General features: G+C 41.0%; 1 protein-coding gene across 1 annotated transcript in view; it reads left to right on the top strand.

Moving 5' to 3' along the window:
• The window catches only part of LOC139319303 (L-gulonolactone oxidase-like), a 39180-nt gene that overhangs the window by 16559 nt on the left and 1527 nt on the right, over positions 1 to 21094 (top strand). The window contains exons 6-11 of the mRNA XM_070947114.1: positions 2696 to 2881; positions 9022 to 9129; positions 10083 to 10159; positions 11838 to 11987; positions 15517 to 15681; positions 18181 to 18271. Coding sequence (XP_070803215.1) covers positions 2696 to 2881; positions 9022 to 9129; positions 10083 to 10159; positions 11838 to 11987; positions 15517 to 15681; positions 18181 to 18271 — 777 coding nt within the window. The remainder of the gene's footprint in view (positions 1 to 2695; positions 2882 to 9021; positions 9130 to 10082; positions 10160 to 11837; positions 11988 to 15516; positions 15682 to 18180; positions 18272 to 21094) is intronic.

Consider the following 21094-nt stretch of genomic DNA (forward strand, 5'->3'; position numbering starts at 1 on the left):
TGCTGGCGCGACACTACACCAGCCTCCTCCTCGTCGGGATCAGCCACGATCTGCGCAGGCCACTGGCGGGCCACAACAGCAGTAGAAGTTGTGGTGCTTCAGATTAACTCAAGGCAATGTGTTCCAGTGGGATGAGCGTATATTCAGTTGTTTGTCTTCAGTTAGCCTTGGATAAGTGCAATGGCATCAGCAGGGTTAATGAGCATGTACGGGTGGCATTAGCAACTAAGTGGCTAGGTTCATTTAGTGCACCAAATCTTAAATCAGGCTAAGAAAACACAGCATCTATGCTTGCATCACATGCTGTACCGAAACCACATGAGGGTTTCACTTGACCAAAGGATTTCTCATGTTGATCTATCTTGTTGAATGATTTATTCTGCTGATAGTCCCAAAGGTGCTTTTTCAGGAGGCAACTGGACTTTCTTGTTTGTTTGTTTTTTGAAGATGTTTCGCTTCTTCAAAACATCTTAAAAAGAAAAATAGTCCAGTTTCCTCCTGAAAAAAGCATCTTTGGGACAACCATGACCTGGATGACTGAGAATCTCTACAGACGTTTAGCTATACAATTTGGGATGGATACCCTTTGAATGGCGTGGGAGTAGGAATGGATTTCCAGAGGAAAAATTGCAGACTACAGGAACCAGGAGCACCACTCAGGTGACCCTGAGGACACAGATAAACCTCCAAGTGCTTCAATGACCCTCTAAAAGGATGCAGATTACCAGCTGTCTGCAAGGAATATAAATCCTTCCATTCCCCACCATCCTGTCAGAGCTGAAGAAGCTTCTTGGATGAGAAGTGAAACTTCTTCAAAAGAAAAAACAACCATGGATGACTGAGAATCTCTACAGACTTTTATCCTGTTGATACTGCACACTCCAAGCAAACCACCTGGTGGCAGTTAAGAACTTAAAACAATGATATTATCAATAAAATCCAATAATCTCAGAATGAAATAAATCTTGAAAATATGCCAAATAAAATCATAAATAACATCAACACCCATAACAGCACAACATAAAAAGCTTCAAACATTAAAAATATAAAACCAGATAATTATATGTAAATCAAGCCCCTAGATATCAGGCCCTCTGCAGCTTCCCCAAATGAAATATTGGTGGCTGATAGAACTCAGTAAACCATAACCCAGATTACAGGTAATCCTCATAAAGTGTCTGCCTCATTTAGCAACCATTGGCAATTACAATAATGATGAAAAAATAATTCTGTGATTAGTCCTCACATTTTCAACTTTTGCAGATTGTAAAGCAAAGTAAAGGTGAAGTAAGTTAATAAGCATAGTGAGAGTTTTATTTAATGACTGCTTCATTTAATGACTGAGATGCCAGTACCAATTGTGATCACTAAACAAGAATTACCTGAAATATGAGTTCATGCAACATATTAAGGAAGAAAAAAGTTGATTTGGATTCTTTTAAAAAGGCTACCTTAGTATGTTGTATATATATAATTACGGTAGTCCTCGACTTATGACCACAATTGAGCCCAACATTTCTGTTGTTAAGTGAGACATTTGTTAAATGAATTTTGCTCCATTTTACAACCTTTCCTGCCACAAATATTAAGTGAATCACTGCAGCTGATAAGTTACCGGTAGTAACCCAGTTGTTAAGTGAATATGGCTTCCCCATTTAATTTGCTTGGCAGAAGTTCACAAAAGATGATCACATGACCTTGGAACACAGCAAAGGTCAAAAATATGAACCAGTTGCCAAGCATCTGAATTTTGATCACATGATTATGGGGATGCTGCAAAGGTTGTAACTTTGAAAAACAGTCATAAGTCACATTTTTTCGTTGTAACTTTGAACAGTCACTAAATGAACTGTTGTAACTCCCTGTATTGAATGTAGCTTGGTTAAATTGAACACAGACTATGCATTACAATTTTAACTCATGGTCCAGGGCAGTGGTGAAATGTAAAATTTGTTACTACCTGTTCTGTGGGCGTGGCTTGGTGGTGGTGGTGGTAATATGACTAAGTGGGCGTGGCCAACCTTTTTTTTTTTAAACCATTTTTTCTACAACCTCTTTGGCTGAAGAAGTTGTAAAAAAATGCTTTTTAAAGCCTCTGACGATCCCAGCTGACTTGCCTGATCGGCAGAGGCTTTCTGTTTTATTTTTTAAAGCCTCGGATGATCACAGCTGACTTGTCTGATCGGCAGAGGCTTTTTTTTCCTTTTAAAAACATTTTTTCTATAACCTCTTCAGACGAATAGGTTGTAGAAAAAATGTTTTTAAAAGCCTCTGATGATCCCAGCTGAGCCATGCGATCATCAGAGGCTTTTTTTTTTTTACTTTTAAAAGCATTTTTTTTGGCCAAAGAGGTTGTAGAAAAAATGCTTTTAAAAATAATTTAAAAAGCCTTTGATGATTGCAGGGCTCAGCTGGGCAATAGTGGGGGGGAGGCAGGGATTTTTGCTAGCGGTTCTCCGAACCACCCGCCTCCATCACTACCAGATCGAACGATCCGGTCCGAACTGGGAGCATTTCACCCCTGGCCCAGGGTCTACCTAACTCAGGTTCTACCAGTTGGGCAGGTTGACAGATATTGCTTCTTTTGTGGTGGATGCATGCAAGCAACTTACAGTAAAAAAGAACTCTTCAAATGTACTGTGATAAATGGGTTGATTCCCAGATTCAACCAGATCCCTTGCTTTCCCCCTGGCAGGTGGTAGCCATGACACTGTTGACAGCTTCAGGGGAAATCCTGGAGTGCTCTGAAACTGTGAATCCTGAACTCTTCCGAGCGGCCTGTGTACATCTGGGTTGTTTGGGCATCATTCTCACAATCACTTTCCAATGTGTCGCTGAATTCTACCTGCAAGAAACCACCTTCCCTTCTACACTCAAGGAGGTAAGCCCAGATGCTGCATTTGGGAAGTACAATTTAAGACCATTTTGAGAGGCACATGATGTGTCTACGTGACCAAGTTGCCATTTGATATTTTAATGTCTCAGAAGAATCAAAGCTGCTAGAAAAATTCTACCAGCATGCAGTGGTAATTAGTTAACAAAATATTCTTTTTCTATGCACAGCAGTCTCAGTTAATCTAATTTGTTAGGAAATCTTCTAAGCTAAGTAGGAAGATTAAGTTTCTTTTCAGAGAGTATCTGGAAATTATTTCTTAGTATCGAAAATGTGTGCGCACATTCCCCAGGTATGTCAAAGATTTTATCTCTTCTTTTCCCACTGATAGGAATGAACAATATATATTCAACATATTTATACTTGGAAAATTCCACACTCCCAAGTTATCTTCCATAAAACAAATTTCTGACAGACTTTGGTTACAGTACAAATGTACCCTTCTAACAATGCTTTATTTTATATCAAGATTCTTGTCTTGTTTGCTTCTAAGATAAATGGGAGCTGTTCACTCTCCATTTATTTATTCAACCTATATGCTGAATATATATTAAAGAAAGATGGATTGGAAGAACATGAGCATGGATTTAATATTGGAGGAAGAAACATCAATAACTTGCAATACACTGATGACACTAAACATGTAGCCCAAAATGCAAACTCTAGTAATAAAAGTTAAGAAACAAAGTGAAAAATGGGACTAAAATTAAATATAAAAACCAAACTAATGACAACAGGTAGAACAACTTATTAATAACACTTTGCACTTATATACCACTTCATAGTGCTTTACAACCCTCTCTAAGCAGTTGACAGAGTCAGAATATTGCCCCAACAATCTGGGTCCCCGTTTTACCAACCTCAGAAGGATGGAAGGCTGAATCAACCTTGAGCCGGTGAAGATCAAACACCTGACAGTGGGCAGAGTCAGCCTGCAATTTGTTACTTAGAATTGACAATGGAGATATCAGAGTGTTGGATAGCTTCTGCCTTTCAGGCATTAATAGTAAGCAAGCAGTCAAGAAATAAACCATAGATTATGGCTTGGCAGAGCAGCCATGAAAGCCTTGATAAAGATATTTAAATGTCATGATGTATCTATAACTACAAAGATCAAAATCATGTTAGGCATGATATTCCTGTGACAGTCTCTGGAAGCAAACATTGGAATTTGAAGAAGCAAGATAGGAAGAATATTGATGTTTTTGAGTTATGGTATTGGAGGAGGCTCCTGAGAATATTGTGGACAGCCAAGAAAACCAACAAATGGATCATCAAACAAATCAACCCAGAGTTCTCAACACTATAAAAAAGATGTTGAGATTCTACAAAAAAGTGCAGAAAGAGCAACCAAGGTGATTAGGGGCCTGGAAGTTAAAACATAGAATGAACGGTTACAAGTAGTCTGCTTGGCTAGTCTAGTGAAGAGAAGGACCAGGGGAGACATGATAGCAGTGTTCCAATATTTGAGAGACTGCCACAGAGAGGAGGGGGTCAAGTTATTTTCCAAAGTACCCAAAGGCCAGGCAAGGAATAATGGATGGAAACTGATCAAGAAGAGATTCAACCTGGAAACAAGGAGAAATTTTCTGACAGTGAGAGCAATCAACCAATGGAACAGTTTGCCTTCAGAAGTTGTGGGAGCTTCATCACTGGAAGCTTTCAAGAAGAGACTGGACTGCCATCTGTCAGACATAGTATAGGGTCTCCTGCTTGGGTGGGGGGTTGGACTAGAAGACCTACAAGATCTCTTCCAACTCTGTTAATCTGTTAAATGACCAGGCTCAAATTATCCTATTTTGGTCTCTCTGTCTCTGTGACCTACAAATAACTTACAGCAGCCTTTTGTAGGCAGATGGGCTGCTTTCCAAATTCCCAGCCCACATTGTCAAAAGGGACTATGCTGTCCCAACCCATCTGGAGGGGGACAGCAGGGAAACATTCAGATGAGAACAATTTGCCTCATAACTTTGCTCAATGCATGCCACAATTTTCCTCGGAGGAGAAATGACAACTTTTAAACATCTTTAGTTTAAAAGGTGAGGTGCGGTATGCAGAATTATTCAGGGAGTAGAGAAAATAAATAGAAAGATATTTTAATCTTTTTAAAGTGAGATTGTCCAATTCATCTGACTAGTGGAAAGTTGTCTTAGATGCAACACACAGGAATTTCCTAAACTGGCTTTCAAGGACATTTAGTCAAGTATATGCAATAAGTTTATTCCAAGGATGATGCTGTTACTATCGCAAACTGCCTAGTGTTCATGCAGTTTTCATTACTTAAATTTTATTGTCAGTGTGATTATCATGTTTTAATCCATATTTGATCCAGACAACTTGTGTTTGGGGACAATTGATAAATGATGGCAATAAAGATAATGAAAATATATAGAAATAGCTAGGAAGAGCCAAAAGGTGGCCTAGAGGTGAAGACACTTGGAAGGTTGACAGTTCAATCCTAGGCAGTGACAGATGTTTCTCTATCAGGGCGCAAAGAGAAAATACCTGCTGTGAACTCCGCTTAGGCATAAGGAAGGGCATCTGGCCAGTAAACTCTCAGCTCCATTCAGTCGCCCCAACTCCATCCTGATAAAGGGGATTACAGGATCATAAAAAGAAAAAAAAAGCTAGGATGAGCCCTCTGAATACCAAGCACAGATGACCAACTGCAAGAAAAGTCTACTACATTCCTATCCACTTAAGGATGACTTAATAGGTCTTTGGTGCGACCATCAAGCATTGATTTTCTCATATCCTTTTTTTTGGAAATACAGAGACCATGAGTGGGCAGTTTTACTGAAACTGGTAGCATACAAGAAATAGGGGTGAATGGGCCAATTTTTCAAGCAACTGAATTTTTCCCTCTTCTCCTCATTGGCTTTTTTGTTGTTGCTGTAGCTTTGAGAGACTTAATGCCTTACAAACATCTATATCTATCTTAAGATCTCTCTATCTCTATCCCCAGCCCCAGCCCTATCTAGCTACAGCTACCGGTACCTACCTACATACCTACCTTCCTACCTACCTACCTATCTATGTCCCATCTCATTCTTAGAAGAACTATAATTCCCATAACTCACAACCAGCCCAGCAATCAACAATGTTAGATGTTTAGGAACCACAGTATTGTCTAATAAATCTGGCAAGCACCAAACATTTGAAAGGTGGTCCATGTTAGTACTTCAATAAATGAATGTATGATGGATTAATCCAGTTGCAATTAACTACAACTAAACCTTCAGAATAACTGATTCTTTCAATACCTGATACTGGCAAAGGCAGGGCCATTAATAAGGGGGACTTGTTAGTTTCCTATCTGGATTATAGGCTTCCAGAGGCACTAGGCTGGACATTGGAAGATGACTTTCTAATTTACCAAAGACAAGTTGGATAAAAAGCAGCACTTCTTATTTTAAAAGAGGGATGCAGACATTCAGATTTAGAAGACCTAAATCTGAGCCCATAATTTTATGAATGACTTGGATCAGGCATTACGTCACTGAGAAATACTGATCTTTGATGCAGAAGACAGTGGTTTCACATCTTCATGTAATACCTGAATCAGAGCGGCCTCTTTCTTTTCTCTTCTTTGACTGGTTTTCAGCAGTTCCATAAATATGCTTCAATATTACATTGTTTATCCTCAAAGCTTTTTCTGTTCCCTAAAGCAGCTGGAGAGAGTAAAATTAAGAGAATGAATCCCCCTCCCAAATTTTTCCCTTTTCTTTGTGCCATGATTTTCTTTGGCACATATATACCTCATTTTTCTGATTTTGCACAGGAGCTTCCAGATTAGGTTGTACAAACAGATGCTTTTTTTAACATGAATTGTTGAGCTTCTGTGGCTGCTCACCTTTGTTTGTCTCCATGGACCATTCTTGTCCAATATATTTTACTCCTCCTTCAGTTCCTGCATGTTAATTTGTGCTTCTTAGTTCCCTTGGCCTCATAGGCATAGGTTTAAGTGAGAGGGATTGCAAAATCACTAGTTTTGCAATGGTTACTTTATTTTTTAATTTTGAGCATTTTCTTTCCTGGGTTTCAACAGGAATCTATAGTGAGCTACCATCCATTTCCAAATAGAAGGCAACCTTTCCATTTTAAGATGACTAAAAGCTGGAGAAAACATAAATTCCTTGGCTGCAGAAAGGAACTGAGAAAACTCAACCTATTCTTTAGCAATGATTTGTAGTTAGAGAAGATGGCAGGGTTTCCTGATCCTGAAAATTATTTCAAGGGCTCTTCCAAGATTGAGAAAGGCTGATTTAATGAGGTCCTCAGTTGTCTCAGATTTTCTGCTAAATTATTTATTTATTAATTAATTATATTTTTATCCTGACTTTATTACTTTATAAGTAACATACATAATACTCCTTCCTCCTTCTATTTTCCGCATAACAATAACCCTGTAATCTGGGTTGGGCTGAGAGAGAATGACTGACCCAAAGTCAGCTTTCATGTCTATGATAGGACTAGAATTAAGCCAACACCTTAACCCAGTGGTGGGTTGCCCCTGGTTCGGACTGGTTCGCAAGAACCAGTAGTAAAACCGGTGGGAGGCTCCACCCACTGACCTGGACATCATCAGAGGTGATCTGCGCATGCGCAGAAGAGCACACGCTCGAGGAAGAGAGAGTGCGGGCACGATGTGAACTGGTAGTAAAAGTAAGTAGAACCCACCCCTGCCTTAACCACTACACCAAATTTGCTCTCTGATTTATTAATTCTGCAATCTTGGCTCCCATCCACAGAGCAAATTTGTAACCTTTCACATAGGAAGAATTGGGATTGTTGTGATTCTCCAATCTCTCATTTTCTATTTTTAAGCCATTTAAGCACTTTTTAAACCAACTTAAGCTGGTTCATCGCAGGAAGCAGTAGTTAATTCGAACAACAATTACTGATCTTGTACAATGGTGGCATGAAGTTTCACTGATCAGATTTTGGTAGCAAAACATTTAGAAGGCAGGAATAGGGTCCCAAAATATTTTAGTGTTTCAGTTTTAAGCTGTAAAAACTGCATTTTATATACCCAATATAAAACTCCCAGGTCTTATCTGCATTATTTTTGAGATCTTCGTATTGATGAGAATTCCCTAGAGCATCCTAGAGCAGGACAGAACATTTAGGCCAGCACATCTAACCTGCTACTCCAGTGTTTCAACCTTGGCAGCTTCCACAATTCCCCAGCCAGCAAGTGAATCTTCAGGCTGCCAAGGTTGAGAAATGGCTCTATTCAGGCCAGGAATCCCAGTTAAACATCCCCAAAAGATAACTGTCCAGTCAATGAAAAGGATGACAGCTGTTTCCACTGTTGAACTGTTCTTGCTGTTAGGAAGAGTGTAGACCAGTGATGGCTAACCTTTTTGCCATTGTGTGCCAAAAGTGGGGGGAGCGCGGGGGGGTTACGCACATGTGTGCCCACACCCATAATTCTATGTGCCCCGCCCCTGCGCATGTGTGTGCGACCCCCCCATTTTTGGCACGTGATGGCCCGGTGGGCCCATTTTTTCGCCCTCCCCAGGCTCCAGAGCCTTTCTAGGAGCCTGGGGAGGGTGAAAACGGCCTTCCCCCCCCCCCGAGGCCCTCCGGAGGCCAGAAGTGGCCTGTTTGCCAACTTCCAGTGGGCCAGAAGGCCCGAAAATCAGCTGAGCTTGCGTGCCCACCAATATGGCTTCGTGTGCCAACTGTGGCACGCGTGCTATAGGTTCGCCATCACAGGTGTAGACTATCTGTTTGTGTCCTTTTCTTGCAGCAAATTAATGGGCTGAAAAAATCATGCTCTCGCAGAGGAGAAGCAGTGGTTGTGTGATAGTTAAAGTATTGAATAAAGTAGGGAAACCCAGGTTAACCCTACCAAGGAAGTTCTTAGGGATGAGGGGGATGGTCATTATTGCCCAACCCAAACTAACTATTTCACACAGCTGTTGTAAGAATGGAGGAGATGGTATTATGCATTCCTCATTGAGGTTCTAGAGGAAAGGTGAGAAATAATAAATTCATAATTTCACTCTTGAACATTAATTATTTAGCACGTCACATAGGTGGCCCACCAAACTAGAAACTTGAGCAATATCACCCAAATTTAAGGATGTGTCCATTCAGCTCTCAATTTGAACACCTTGTAGGTTCTTGACAACCTAGAAAATCACCTGAAGAAATCTGAGTATTTCCGCTTCCTTTGGTTCCCTCACAGTGAAAATGTGAGCATCATCTACCAAGATCATACCAACAAGGTGAGTACGTGCTACCAGGATGAAAGTTATTTGCCATTAAGTTTATTTGAGAAAGAAAACTAGGAAGGCAGTAATTAAGAACATTTCAGTTGCTATGGGGTGACCTGAGTCTTGTTCATTTCAACAGGATTTGCAACAGAGGGTTACCCATTATCGTTTTTCCCCATGCAACCTCCCTGTTAGATAAAGCATAACTGTCATCACTTTACAGATCAAGAAGTTACTGTCAGTTTTGGAAGACAATTTTCTTTTTTGCTTCTTAACTGTCACATATTTTAGCTGGGGAAGTTGGGAGAGGGTTGTTACTGGAGCTGTAGAAAATTAATCATAACAACATTCCGTATTCAAGGACTTTTGCCTGCATCTGATGGAGACTGCCTGAAGTTTGTATCCAGTTGAGTGTGAAGAGTTGATTGGACAATGTGATGTGGGTGTGGGGCAGGGCTGTGAACTGTCAGCTGGGTGTGGAAAACCTGGAAACTTTCAGATTCGGGTTTTCCCAGATGTGCCAACATGACATCTCTAATAAATTGGAACTTTGAGGAACCTCAGGCCTCAGAGCTTTATTTCGTTGAGGGTGTTCCTTGAAACCCTGACAGTTACATCTAATCTGTCCTACTAAAATTAAATGATTAAAGGAAATTGGACCAGAGAGATCCAACCATGGTATTTACTGTGTGAGTTTGGATCAGTCACTCGGTCTCTCAGACCAAAGGACCTCACAAGGTGGTGGTGGTTGGCATAAATTGAGAGCAGGCCCTCATATAAGACCCTGTATGAGCTCTGAAAAATAAAAGATGGAATATCAGTGCAATCAATCAATTCCGTGTTGACACATGCTCGGGTTTATGATGAATTTAGCATTAAGTGGTTCTCACAATACCATGGGATTAAAAGCTAAATCCCCAGCTTTCTGACAAGTTCATCAAAATCCAATACTCATGTTTTTGCAGCCTCCCTCTTCCTCAGCAAACTGGTTTTGGGATTATGCCTTTGGATATTATCTGTTGGAGTTCCTTCTTTGGATCAGGTTAGTTTCTACATCTCTTTTAAAAAAATTCCCTGGTGGATGGAAGGACTGCATTTGTCTTGTTCATATCTCATCGCTTTCTGCTTCAATGATGTTTTCTATACAGGTTATCTTGGGGTGGGTTCTTGTAGTTGTCACTCGTGAATTTATCCGCCCCTTCTCTAAGCCTTCAAACTTGAGTTAAAATATATCAACCTGGGACAGTATATTTGATGTTCTGATTGATTTTTATTCCTGGAAGTCAAGGGATTTCATCCCACACTATGAATCAAGCAAGATTACTCATAAGCAGACGCATGCAGAATCTCCTACTACTGTTGTAAATCTCACTCTTTATTCTAGTAGTGTGATAGCTGAACTTAGGCTGTCCTCTGGTGGGCAGAAGATGAAAGCACCTTTATGAGGTTGCTGAATTGGTGGAGAAAAGAAACTGCTCCACCCATAATGGATGGACTCAAAATGCACCATTGGGAGACTTGAAAGAACAGATTAGGGATGGGTTGCAATGGAGAAACATCTATCTGGTTGCTAGGAGTTGAAAACAACTTGATACTCCATCATCCATCCATCCATCCATCCATCCATCCATCCATCCATCCATAAATTGTTGAAAAGTAAATTCTCATTTGCATGGTGTTCACAAGTTGAGATAGTATTCTTGGCAACTGTACTGAAGTGATTTGCCATTGCTTTTTTAATTTTCAATTTAGACCGCAGCCCAGGTGTTTCCTGGTGGTTTTTCATCAAATCAAATCAAATCTGGCTTTGCATAGGTTTTCAAAATCAGCCAAGATTGGCTAGAGATTTACTCTGTAATTGTGCTATTCTATTGAAATCAATGGCCATATAACTATGAAGAGTGATAGCAAGGTTTCTTTGCCTGCTAGAATGCACCCTGGGAAATAATGAATAGCAATGTTGATTGCGAGCCCAAGTCAAAGTTGATTGTGAGCCCAGTACTTTATTTGTAGAATGCTGTTTAGTTTCTGATGCTACTAGCCTTGTACTTAAATAAGAAGGAGGCCATGGAAGAAATGCTAACAGCTCTAGACATATGTTGCCACTCCCACATGCCTTCCTTTTCATCCTTTTTGTAAGACTCCGTGCTGGGTTAGTGAATAACTTCTGTGACATGAACAGCTTGCTTAGACGCAACAATAGGAAAGGCTTTTATTGCCCATCCAGGGAAAGTCTTGCACTACAAAGCTCCCTTTGATGACTTCCAGCATTGACTCTCCACCACCACCACCATCTTCCTGGCTGCTTCTGCGAAGTAGAAATGAGAGAAGCAGAATTTCAGCAGCTCAGGATATTTTTTTTCAATCCAGCCCAGGAATGTTTGACTAGGAGCACTCAACTTGGCCCTGGCAGCAGGGAATGATGGGCAAAGCAATCCCATCACATCTGGATGATAGCAGATTGGAGAAGGGTAGTCACAGAGTTGTAATCAAAGATTTGGAAGGTGCCAAACTGGGAAAGATTTGCTGTCCTGACTGCCAGGAGAGGAATCCCAATTCCCCCATGCTGTCAGGGGAATTCTGGGAGTTGAAGTCCACACATCTTGCCAAGTTTGAGAATCACTTCTGTAGCAATACCAACTGAGGGCTCTGGCATGCAGACGAGGTGTTCCAGCACCGAGCTAATCCTTCTCAGCTTCTTGTTTCTCCTTCACTTGCAGCACATTCCTGCCCTTCTTGGTATCATGGATCAACCGCTTCTTCTTTTGGCTCCTCTTCACTGGCAAAGTGGAAAATGTGAACTTGAGCTACAAAATATTCAACTATGAATGCCGATTCAAGCAGCATGTGCAAGATTGGGCCATTCCCATGTAAGTCAAATGGGACTCTCTCTTTTTTCAGTAGAAACAATAGATTCCACAAAATCTGAAGGATATTTGAAATTTAACATGCAGACCAGGGGTGAAATCTAGCAGGTTCCGACAGGTTCTGGAGAACCGGTAGCGGAAATTTTGAGTAGTTCGGAGAACCAGCAAATACCACCTCTGGCTGGTCCCAGAGTGGGGTGGGAATGGAGATTTTGCAGTATCCTTCCTCTGCCATGCCCACTAAGCCATGCCCACTAAGCCACACCACGCCCACCAAGCCATGCCCACAGAACCAGTAGTAAAAAAAATTGAATTTCACCACTGAGGCAGACCTCTACCATTAAAAGTTAAATCTATTTCACTGTGTGTTCATGATCCTACTCTCACTGAATCGTTTGAGATTGAGAGTCAAATTGGTGCAGTGGTTAAGATGCTGACCTAGAAAGGAGACTGTGAGTTCTAGGCTTTTATTAGGCAGGAAAGCCAGCTGGGTGACTTTGAGCCAGTCCGTCTCTCGCAGTCTAACCCAGTACATAGGGTGGATGTTATGCGGAAAATAGGAGTATTGTGTATATTTGCTGCTTTGAATTGATAATGCAGGATATATATATATTGTTGAATATACATATAGGATAATATAGGAATAACACATACACACACACACACACACACAGAAATTTGAATACACATCTAGAATAATTTATGTAATAATAACTCCACAGTATAGGTAGTCCTTGACTTACAACCACAATTGAGTCAAAAATTTCTGTTGATAAGTGAGACATTTGTTAAGTGAGTTTTGCCCCATTTTACAACTTTTCTTGCCACCGTTGTTAAGTGAATCACTGCAGTTAGTAAGTTAGTACCCGGTTGTTAAGTGAATATGGCTTCCCCATTGACTTTGCTTGTCAAAGGTCGCAAAATGTGATCACATGACCTTGGGACACTGCAATGGTCATAAGTATGAACCAGTTTGCCAAGCATCTAAATTTTGATCACATGGTCATGGGGATGCTACAAAGGTCGTAAGTGTGAAAAATTGTCGTAAGTCACTTTTTCCAGTGCCATTGTAACTTTGAACAGTCACTAAATGAACACTTATAAGTCGAGGACTACCTGTACAATGAACTTAAAGGTTGAAAAAGAAAAGGAAACAGGTCTCTGAGATCAGAGAGACACATCGTAAATATTGCCTATAGTACCTTACAAGGAAAAAGCCACCATATACCGTAAATCATTATCTTCAAATAAATGAAGTTCCAGTACAGCAGGGTGAAGAACTGAAACCAGACCAAAATAGGCCAGATGATGTCCAAAGCATTTGAGGAATACAAAACAGAAAACAAGTAAAATAAGATTTGTCATGCCCCTGGCTGAAGACTTATCCTCAGCTGAAAAAAAGGCCCATCCCTAGCACCTGTGATGAGATGACATCAGGAGCAGGGATGAAATCCAGCAGATTCTGACAGGTTCTGAAGAACCGGTAGAGAAATTTTGAGCAGTTCGGAAAATCATCAAATACCACCTCTGGCTGGCCCCAGAGTGGGGTGGGAATGGAGATTTTGCAATAACTTTCCCCCAGGAGTGAGAAGGGAATGGGGATTCTGCAGTATCCTTCCCCTGGAATGGGGTGGGAATGGAGATTTTGCAGTATCCTTCCCCTGCCACGCCCAGGAAGCCACGCCCAGCAAGACACACCACGCCCACCACACCACGCCCACAGAACCGGTAGTAAAAAAAATTCACCAATTTCACCAATGATCAGAAGCCACTGTTTCTGACCCTTGTCATTCAGATGGACCCAGACGCTCAATCTGTTCCATGTGTAACATCAGAATTCAGTCTGTTTGCTGAAACAAGACCGTGCTGTGAAGCTTGTCTGGCATGATGATCACTCTCTGGATTCCCTTTGAATTCAGAGTGTATTTATTACTACACCTTTGCCCGCTGGATGTATAGTCTTGTAATTGCTAATTGATTCCATTCTGGTATCATTTTCAAACACAGAAGATCGTCACTTAAAGGCAGGCGCTGAATTTAAAGCCCATCTCAAGGCAGTTTTTATAATTGTACTTTGTCTTTCCTTCAAGGATTTAGGCTGAAATACATAGTGATTCCTTGTTCCCTTTACATTTAGTAACACTGATAGCTTAGCTAAAGTGAATTACGAATTTAAGGTCACAGAGTTACAGATGAATAGATATGCTCTTCAATGATCTATTTTGCCTTTGATGTAATTAAAAAATAATTGTTTGTGCCTGAAGAAAAAATGCTTGAAGAGTGCTATCATCTCCTCCATGGCCTTATTCTCTGAAAATTAAAAGTCCCCATTTCTTTCAATCTCTCTTCATATGATTTTGTTTCAGGTCCCTGGATCACATTTGTTCTTCCTTGAATCTAATTGGTTTTGATCATAAAATATTGTTGCCCAAAACGGGACATAGTTCCCAAGATGTGGACAGAATAAAATGGAACTCTTTTTTGATCTGAAAACTTTAGTTTTATGACCTACGCTTCTATGACCTAAAACTATATTTCTCTTTCTGGCCATGGTTGACTCATATTCAGTCTGCAATCAACTACTATCAAATACTATTCTTTTCACAGATGTTATTAACAGGACAAGTAATCATGTAGCTGTATTTGGTTCTTTCTTCTTCCTAAAGAGAATAGCATTTGTCTTTTTTAAAGTTAATTCTATTATTTTCAATTTCCCAACTTTAAAAAAAAAAATTTCAAAATGAGGGATTTTGAGAATGCCTTCCTTTATTTAGCTTTCATTTATTTACTGCACACTTCCAGCTACGAGGTTGGTCCACAGAAGGGGTGGGTTCTACTTACCTTTATTATTGGTTTGCAACGGGATCGCGCGTGTGCACTTGCTTCGCTTGTGCACACGCCTTGCTTCTGAGCATGCGCAGAACGCCAATGACGACATCCGGGGCAGTGGGTGGGGCCTCCCGCCAGTTTTACTACCGGTTCTTGCAAACCAGTCCGAACCGGGGGCAACCCACCACTGGTCCACAATGGTTTTTAAAAGCCCTCGGTGTAGCTATCACTTTGGACAATCTGGAAATCATAACTCTCTATGGTCTTTGACAATAGAGCCACAAATGTCACTGGAGGCTATTGTGGGTGAAAGGATTCCCTTCTTTTATTAAACAACAATAGCAAATGGTTGCTCCTAATGGACTTATATCAGCCCTATAAAGGTGACCAGATAAGTAGCTGACTCTACAAGACAACTCAAACTCTGTTTTATTGAGATTGAATATAGCAACAGAATTTTGCAAGTATGCCTCTGTTTTCCTTTCCCTCCTATTTATATATGAGGAGTTTGAGTCTCTTCCTCATACTCTCCCCCCCACACACACCTTCTGTGATTAATGCGTCCTTCAGCAGTACCTGTTGGCCTAACAACTTCTGGATTCCTTCTTCAAGGTTCCCTATGAGAAAGGCATGAATAATAATATTATCCATTATAAAATACTGTCTGATTTGACTAGTGGGTCTTTCTTTTCTTTTTTTTTAGTGAGAAAACAAAGGATGCTCTTCTGGAGTTAAAAGGGATATTGGAGACTAATCCCAAAATGGTAGCCCATTACCCGGTAGAAGTGCGCTTCACCCAAGGGGATGACTTCCTCCTGAGCCCCTGTTTCCAGAGGAATAGCTGTTACATCAACATTATTATGTACAGGTGAGAAGGTGGGGAGGCATAACTGGAGAAGGCAAGCTGGGTAATTGGAGGCATGTGTTTCTTTCAGTACCAATGAAAACTAATGTGAAGCTTAATTAACCCTAGGCCCAAAAAGCAGAGTTTAAAACATGAAAGATTTGTGGTTCAAAAGGGATGAATGAGTCCTGTTTTGGCTCCTCATAATGTTTACATCTTCCATTCAACTTTAACGGCAGTCTCTAGCAGAACACCTCTGTTTTCTTTCCCACAATCTCCCATCTATGATGTTTAGTCTGGCACAGAGAGGGCTTCTGAGGAAACAGAAGTAGGGTAGCTATCAATAGCCATTGTTTTATTTCCAGAAGTTTCCTCCCTAGGATGCTCATGGTGCTCCATAAGGTGTCCCGGGGGCGGGGGGGGGAATGGCAACTACTAGAAAAGCACCCTTAAGAACCAGCAATCCTGCAGTGAGTTCACCCTTTTATTTTTAAACTTAGACTTCTATACCACTTCATAGTGCTTTACAGCCTCTCTAAGCGGTTTACAAAGTTAGCTTATAGCATGTTGCATATTAGCATATTGCATTAGCATATTGCCCCCAACAATCTGGGTCCTCATTTTACCCACCTCGGAAGGATGGAAAGCTGAGTCAACTTTGAGCCGGTGAGATTTGATCTGCTGATCTGCTGAACTAGCAGTCAGCTGAAGTAGCTGCAGTACTGCACTCTAACCACTGCGCCACTTCGGCTCATACCAGCATATGAGCCTTTACCAGCATTTATACCCTTTACCAGCATAAATCAATATAATATATAAACTCTGGTATCCTCCCTATTATTATTATTTTTTTTGAAGCTGAGTCTCAGCTGCAAAGAAGTTGTGGTACATTCTGACCCAATGCTTTGTCCTGTTATGTTCAGAAGAGTGACATTCAATATGGTCACTTTCGGTGCCAGCCACCTATCAGTTGTCTGGAAAGAAGCTTTTCAGGTGGCCTTCTGGAGTAGTGGTGTTTGTTGGTGAGATTAATAATTACTGATCAATTGATGCAGCACTCCTTTAGAAGTGCTGGAATGATCCTGGAGAGAGAGAGGAACAGATTTCTATCCCTCAACACCCCACTTTCATCAAAGAGTCATTTTAGAAGAGCCAATAGTGCCCTTCAGTTTTACTGAAAATGCAACTACAAGAATTTCCAGCCAACCGGGGATTTCGTAGACCTAAAATTGAAACATATCTGGAGGGGCCCAGGCTAAAGATCATTCTACCAGGTTACTGGACATACGTCAATTCAGAAAGTTAGACTGAATAACCAGAACCATCTTGTGACTATGAAGATTGGAAGCTCTTCAAGAAGTCCTACCCTCACAATGATCTTATCATGCCTCTACTAGAACTAAAGATATCTTCTGCATTTGCAATCATGCTGACAGCAATCCAGCACCATGACCACATTACAAAATGTGCATGACCTCTCTCCTCATCACTACGTTTGAACCAGTATTTTCCCCCCTTCCCTGTTTCACAGATAGCTGAAAGCAAAGTCGCCCAGTGTTTGTGGCATGTGGACTTTCTTATTGCCTACTTGCCTGAGCTAACAACCCTCCCCCTCATGCTCGGCTTTGTGAGTTAAAAGAAGAAGAAAAAAGAGATTGTTTAACCATGCAGGCTTGCAGAATCTTGACTTGTTGGAAAGGAGCCAGGTTAAAACAAAAGCCATTCCCTCCCTTAGTGCTGAAATAGCACCAAGCTATTGGGTACTGTAAATCAAACAAATGAGCTGAAGTTGCTCCTTGTGAGCTAAACACCAGTCTAAATGTTACTGAAATCCCCATGACGAGGGCAGCATGAAGAACCCACATTTAAGATGCCTTCAGGATGACTTCCAAATAGGGGTGATGGGGGTAGTCACGATGTGGCAAAGCAGAAGATTCCTTCTGTAATGAGCCACACACATATGTTCTTTAAGGGAGTGTTAAGGATATTGTTGTTGTGTTACCAACTAGCAGAGTGTAGAGCACAGAGAAACGTTGCTGAGAGCAGTGAATAAGAGATGTGCAAACTGGTTTATCAAAAATTTACTTTACAGTGAAAAAACAATCTCATAATCTTTAAATCAATCCAAGTCTTTGCCAGTTAAATCAGTCCAGTGATACAAAAATCTTCTTACCACACAAACAGTAGTTGGTTAGAATAACAAACTCACTCTGGTTCAGAAACCACGATGGTAGCAGATCCATCCAACGATAGCACTTTGATAGCAACTCCACACACTATGGTAGCTTATCATCAACTGAATACGTTACAGTACCTTTCTTAAATACGTTCAGCATGTAATTACAGCATGACTCAGCATTACAATGAATCAGCAGTAAAACTTTAAAGTCACACAATACATATTCATATTAAAGTCACAGAACACATATATTGCCTGGACAACTTGTTAGGCTCAAACCATATCCTAACAGGGAGAATCATTTAATCCTTGTTCTCACTTTCTGCTGCTGCTTCTTTCTCGAGGCCCTACGGGAAAGATGTTCCACGCCTTAACTACTGGCTTGCCTATGAAGGAGTCATGAAGAAGTTTGGAGGGAGACCACACTGGGCAAAGGTAGTAGGTTAAATCCTTTTCTTCTAGTAAACACCGACACCTTGCAAAGTCAGATCATTTTTGCACATAAAAAAACACAAAATGAAAATAATGCAGTCTTTTATCAATCAGGTGTCAGCGTTCCAGAAACCCCCCACTCCAAGTAAAAACTCTGAAGCAAGCGTTTTTCAAAGTTCTATTTACTAGAATAGGCACATCTGGGAAAACCTGAATCTGAGAGGTCCGGGTTTTCCCTCAGTAAATCAAAACCCCCAAACCTCATTCCTCAGTCGATCACATGCTTCAATCACCATCCATCCCAGGGATGGCTTCTAAATTTTTTTACTACCGGTTCTGTGGGCATGGCTTATTTTGTGGGCGTGGCTTGATGGTCATGTGACAATTCTTTAGGATTTAGCAGAGGTACTGGTCTACCAGGCTTTTAATTGCTTGCAGAGCTGTACCAATCTACCCATTTATTTTTTGCAGGCACTGACCTACTCATGTATTTTTGCAGGCACTGATCTACTATTGTATTTTTACAGGCACTGGTCTACCCATTTATTTTTGCAGGCACTGGTCTGCCCATTTATTTTTGCAGGCACTGGTCTACTCATTTGTTTTCTTTTAACACTGATCAGCTGTAGGGCGGCCCTTTGAAGTCCTGCGGCAAGAGTTTAAACAGTTTTTTTTCCCTCTAACCATCAGCTGGGACTCAGGAGGCAGCAATAGATTGGGGGTGGGGGCCAAATAAAAGGTAAGAATAATGCGGGAGGGGGCACGGGGGCAGAACCGGTTCGGTGATGTCATATCATCACAGATACCGGCTCGGGAGAATCGGGCCGAACTGGGAGGAACCCACCATTGATCCATCCCATCTCGAGACAGCATTCCGACCACTCCTTCTCCAGATGCAGGATTGGCCTGACCTTGACCGACAAGAAGAATGCTATTATGTCTAAAGATAATCCCTCTACTAAATCCCCCCTCCTACTTTCCCACATATGAGAAGGTGGCAGCATGGAAGCTTCCAGCCTAATATGGCTTCCAAAGCTAACATCAGGGAGACAACCTGACCTGATACGACTATTTCCTATGTGCTGTCCAGGGGTGAAATGCTCCCAGTTTGGACCGGACTGCCTGATCTGGTAGCGATGGAGATGGGTGGTTCGGAGAACTGGTAGCAAAAATCCCTGCCCCCCCCCAATGCCCAGCTGAGCCGCGCAATCATCAGAGGTTTTTTTTTTTTTTAAAAAAAAGCATTTTTTCTACAACTTCTTCGGCCAAAAAAATGCTTTTAAAAGTAAAAAAAAAAAAGCCTCTGATGATTGCACGGCTCAGCTGGGATCGTCAGAGGCTTTTAAAAGCATTTAAAACCTCTTCAGCCGAGAGGTTGTAGAAAAAATATTTTTAAAAGAAAAAAAGCCTCTGCCGATCAGGAAATTCAGCTGGGATCGTCAGAGGCTTTTAAAAGCATTTTTTTACAACCTCTTCTGCTGAAGAGGTTGTAGAAAAATGGTTTTAAAAGTAAAAAAAAAAAAGTTGGCCATGCCCATCCAGTCACATTACCACCACCCCACCAAGCCATGCCCACAGAACCAGTAGTACAAATTTTACATTTCACCACTGGTGCTGTCCCATAGCTGGGTACCATACTAAGATTGACTGCTTGCTCCATCATTGTTCATCATAAGAGTTGGGCTTGAATCCAGCAGTATCACAGGGCTTTGTCAGACTTCCCACCAGATACAGCAATAAATCTCTACTGTGCAGGAATTCATCCATACATTCGGTAGTAATTTCACAATAGAACTTTCATATGCTCAACTCTAAGGGTCTCCACGGATGGAGATCTGCAAAATGGCAGGTAAGTTGCGATTGAAACCCTATCTCTTTTGTATATACATGAAAAACAAGTGGGGCTTTGATCATAGCAACATACTCACCATTCTACAGATTTTTAAAATCTGGCCCCAACTTAGAATAATTGCTTTATTGCAGAAGAAGTCATATACATGAAGAAGACACAGAATTCAGCAGCTCTAGGGTTTAAATCCCAAACATTTTCTTCTACCTTTTTAAGTCAATAGAGTTCTGACAATTTTTTCTCAGCCTTGAAATAGGAAGGCTGCTATACACCTGCTCAGGGCTGTGTAACAATTTTGCCTGTCTATAGCATTTTAGTTCCTATCACAATTGCTTTCGTTCTTATAGATTTGGAGATTTCAACTATAATTAAAAGTAAAATGAATACATAAATTGGTTGATCTATAAAAAGAGCAAACTGCTTTGAAATTTCAAGGTCATACAATTTCAAGAGACTTATTCTCTTGCCCAAACATTTTTATTTTATTTTTAAAATAAAATAAAAATGTGGACAGGAAGACTACAATATCTCTAGGATTTTCCAGCCCTTGCTCTGCATGTACTAATACTGTAAGTGACACAGACAGTCTAAAGTGAGACTTGAAATAAATAAAAATGCTGATCAAAGTCCCACCCATGTTTTCCATGTTGTACTGCATGCTATCACTGTCAAGCCTGAAGTTGATCTGAAAACCTTGATAGAAAAGATATCCCCCTCCCCCCCCACACACAGAAAAGAAAATGGGCCACAGCCAGGTCAGCTTCAGGCTTGACAATCACCTTGACTTTTTCACTTTCTCTCATATGAACATATCTGATATCACTGAGAATGGGTCTAGGACTTTTAGTCTCCTATTCTTGGCTGTGCCTCCTTCTCGCCCAGCGTTACTCTCGAGCGATTCTCCTCCGACGTTTCTCCTCGGCTGATACCCTCCTTCTGTGAATCGGCCGTGCCAAAGTGTGTGGGATGGAGGGGCC

The sequence above is a fragment of the Pituophis catenifer genome, unplaced genomic scaffold (assembly GCF_029215685.1).
Source record: "Pituophis catenifer annectens isolate HBS135680 unplaced genomic scaffold, rPitCat1.0.hap2 SCAF_1, whole genome shotgun sequence".
NCBI lineage: Eukaryota > Metazoa > Chordata > Lepidosauria > Squamata > Colubridae > Pituophis > Pituophis catenifer.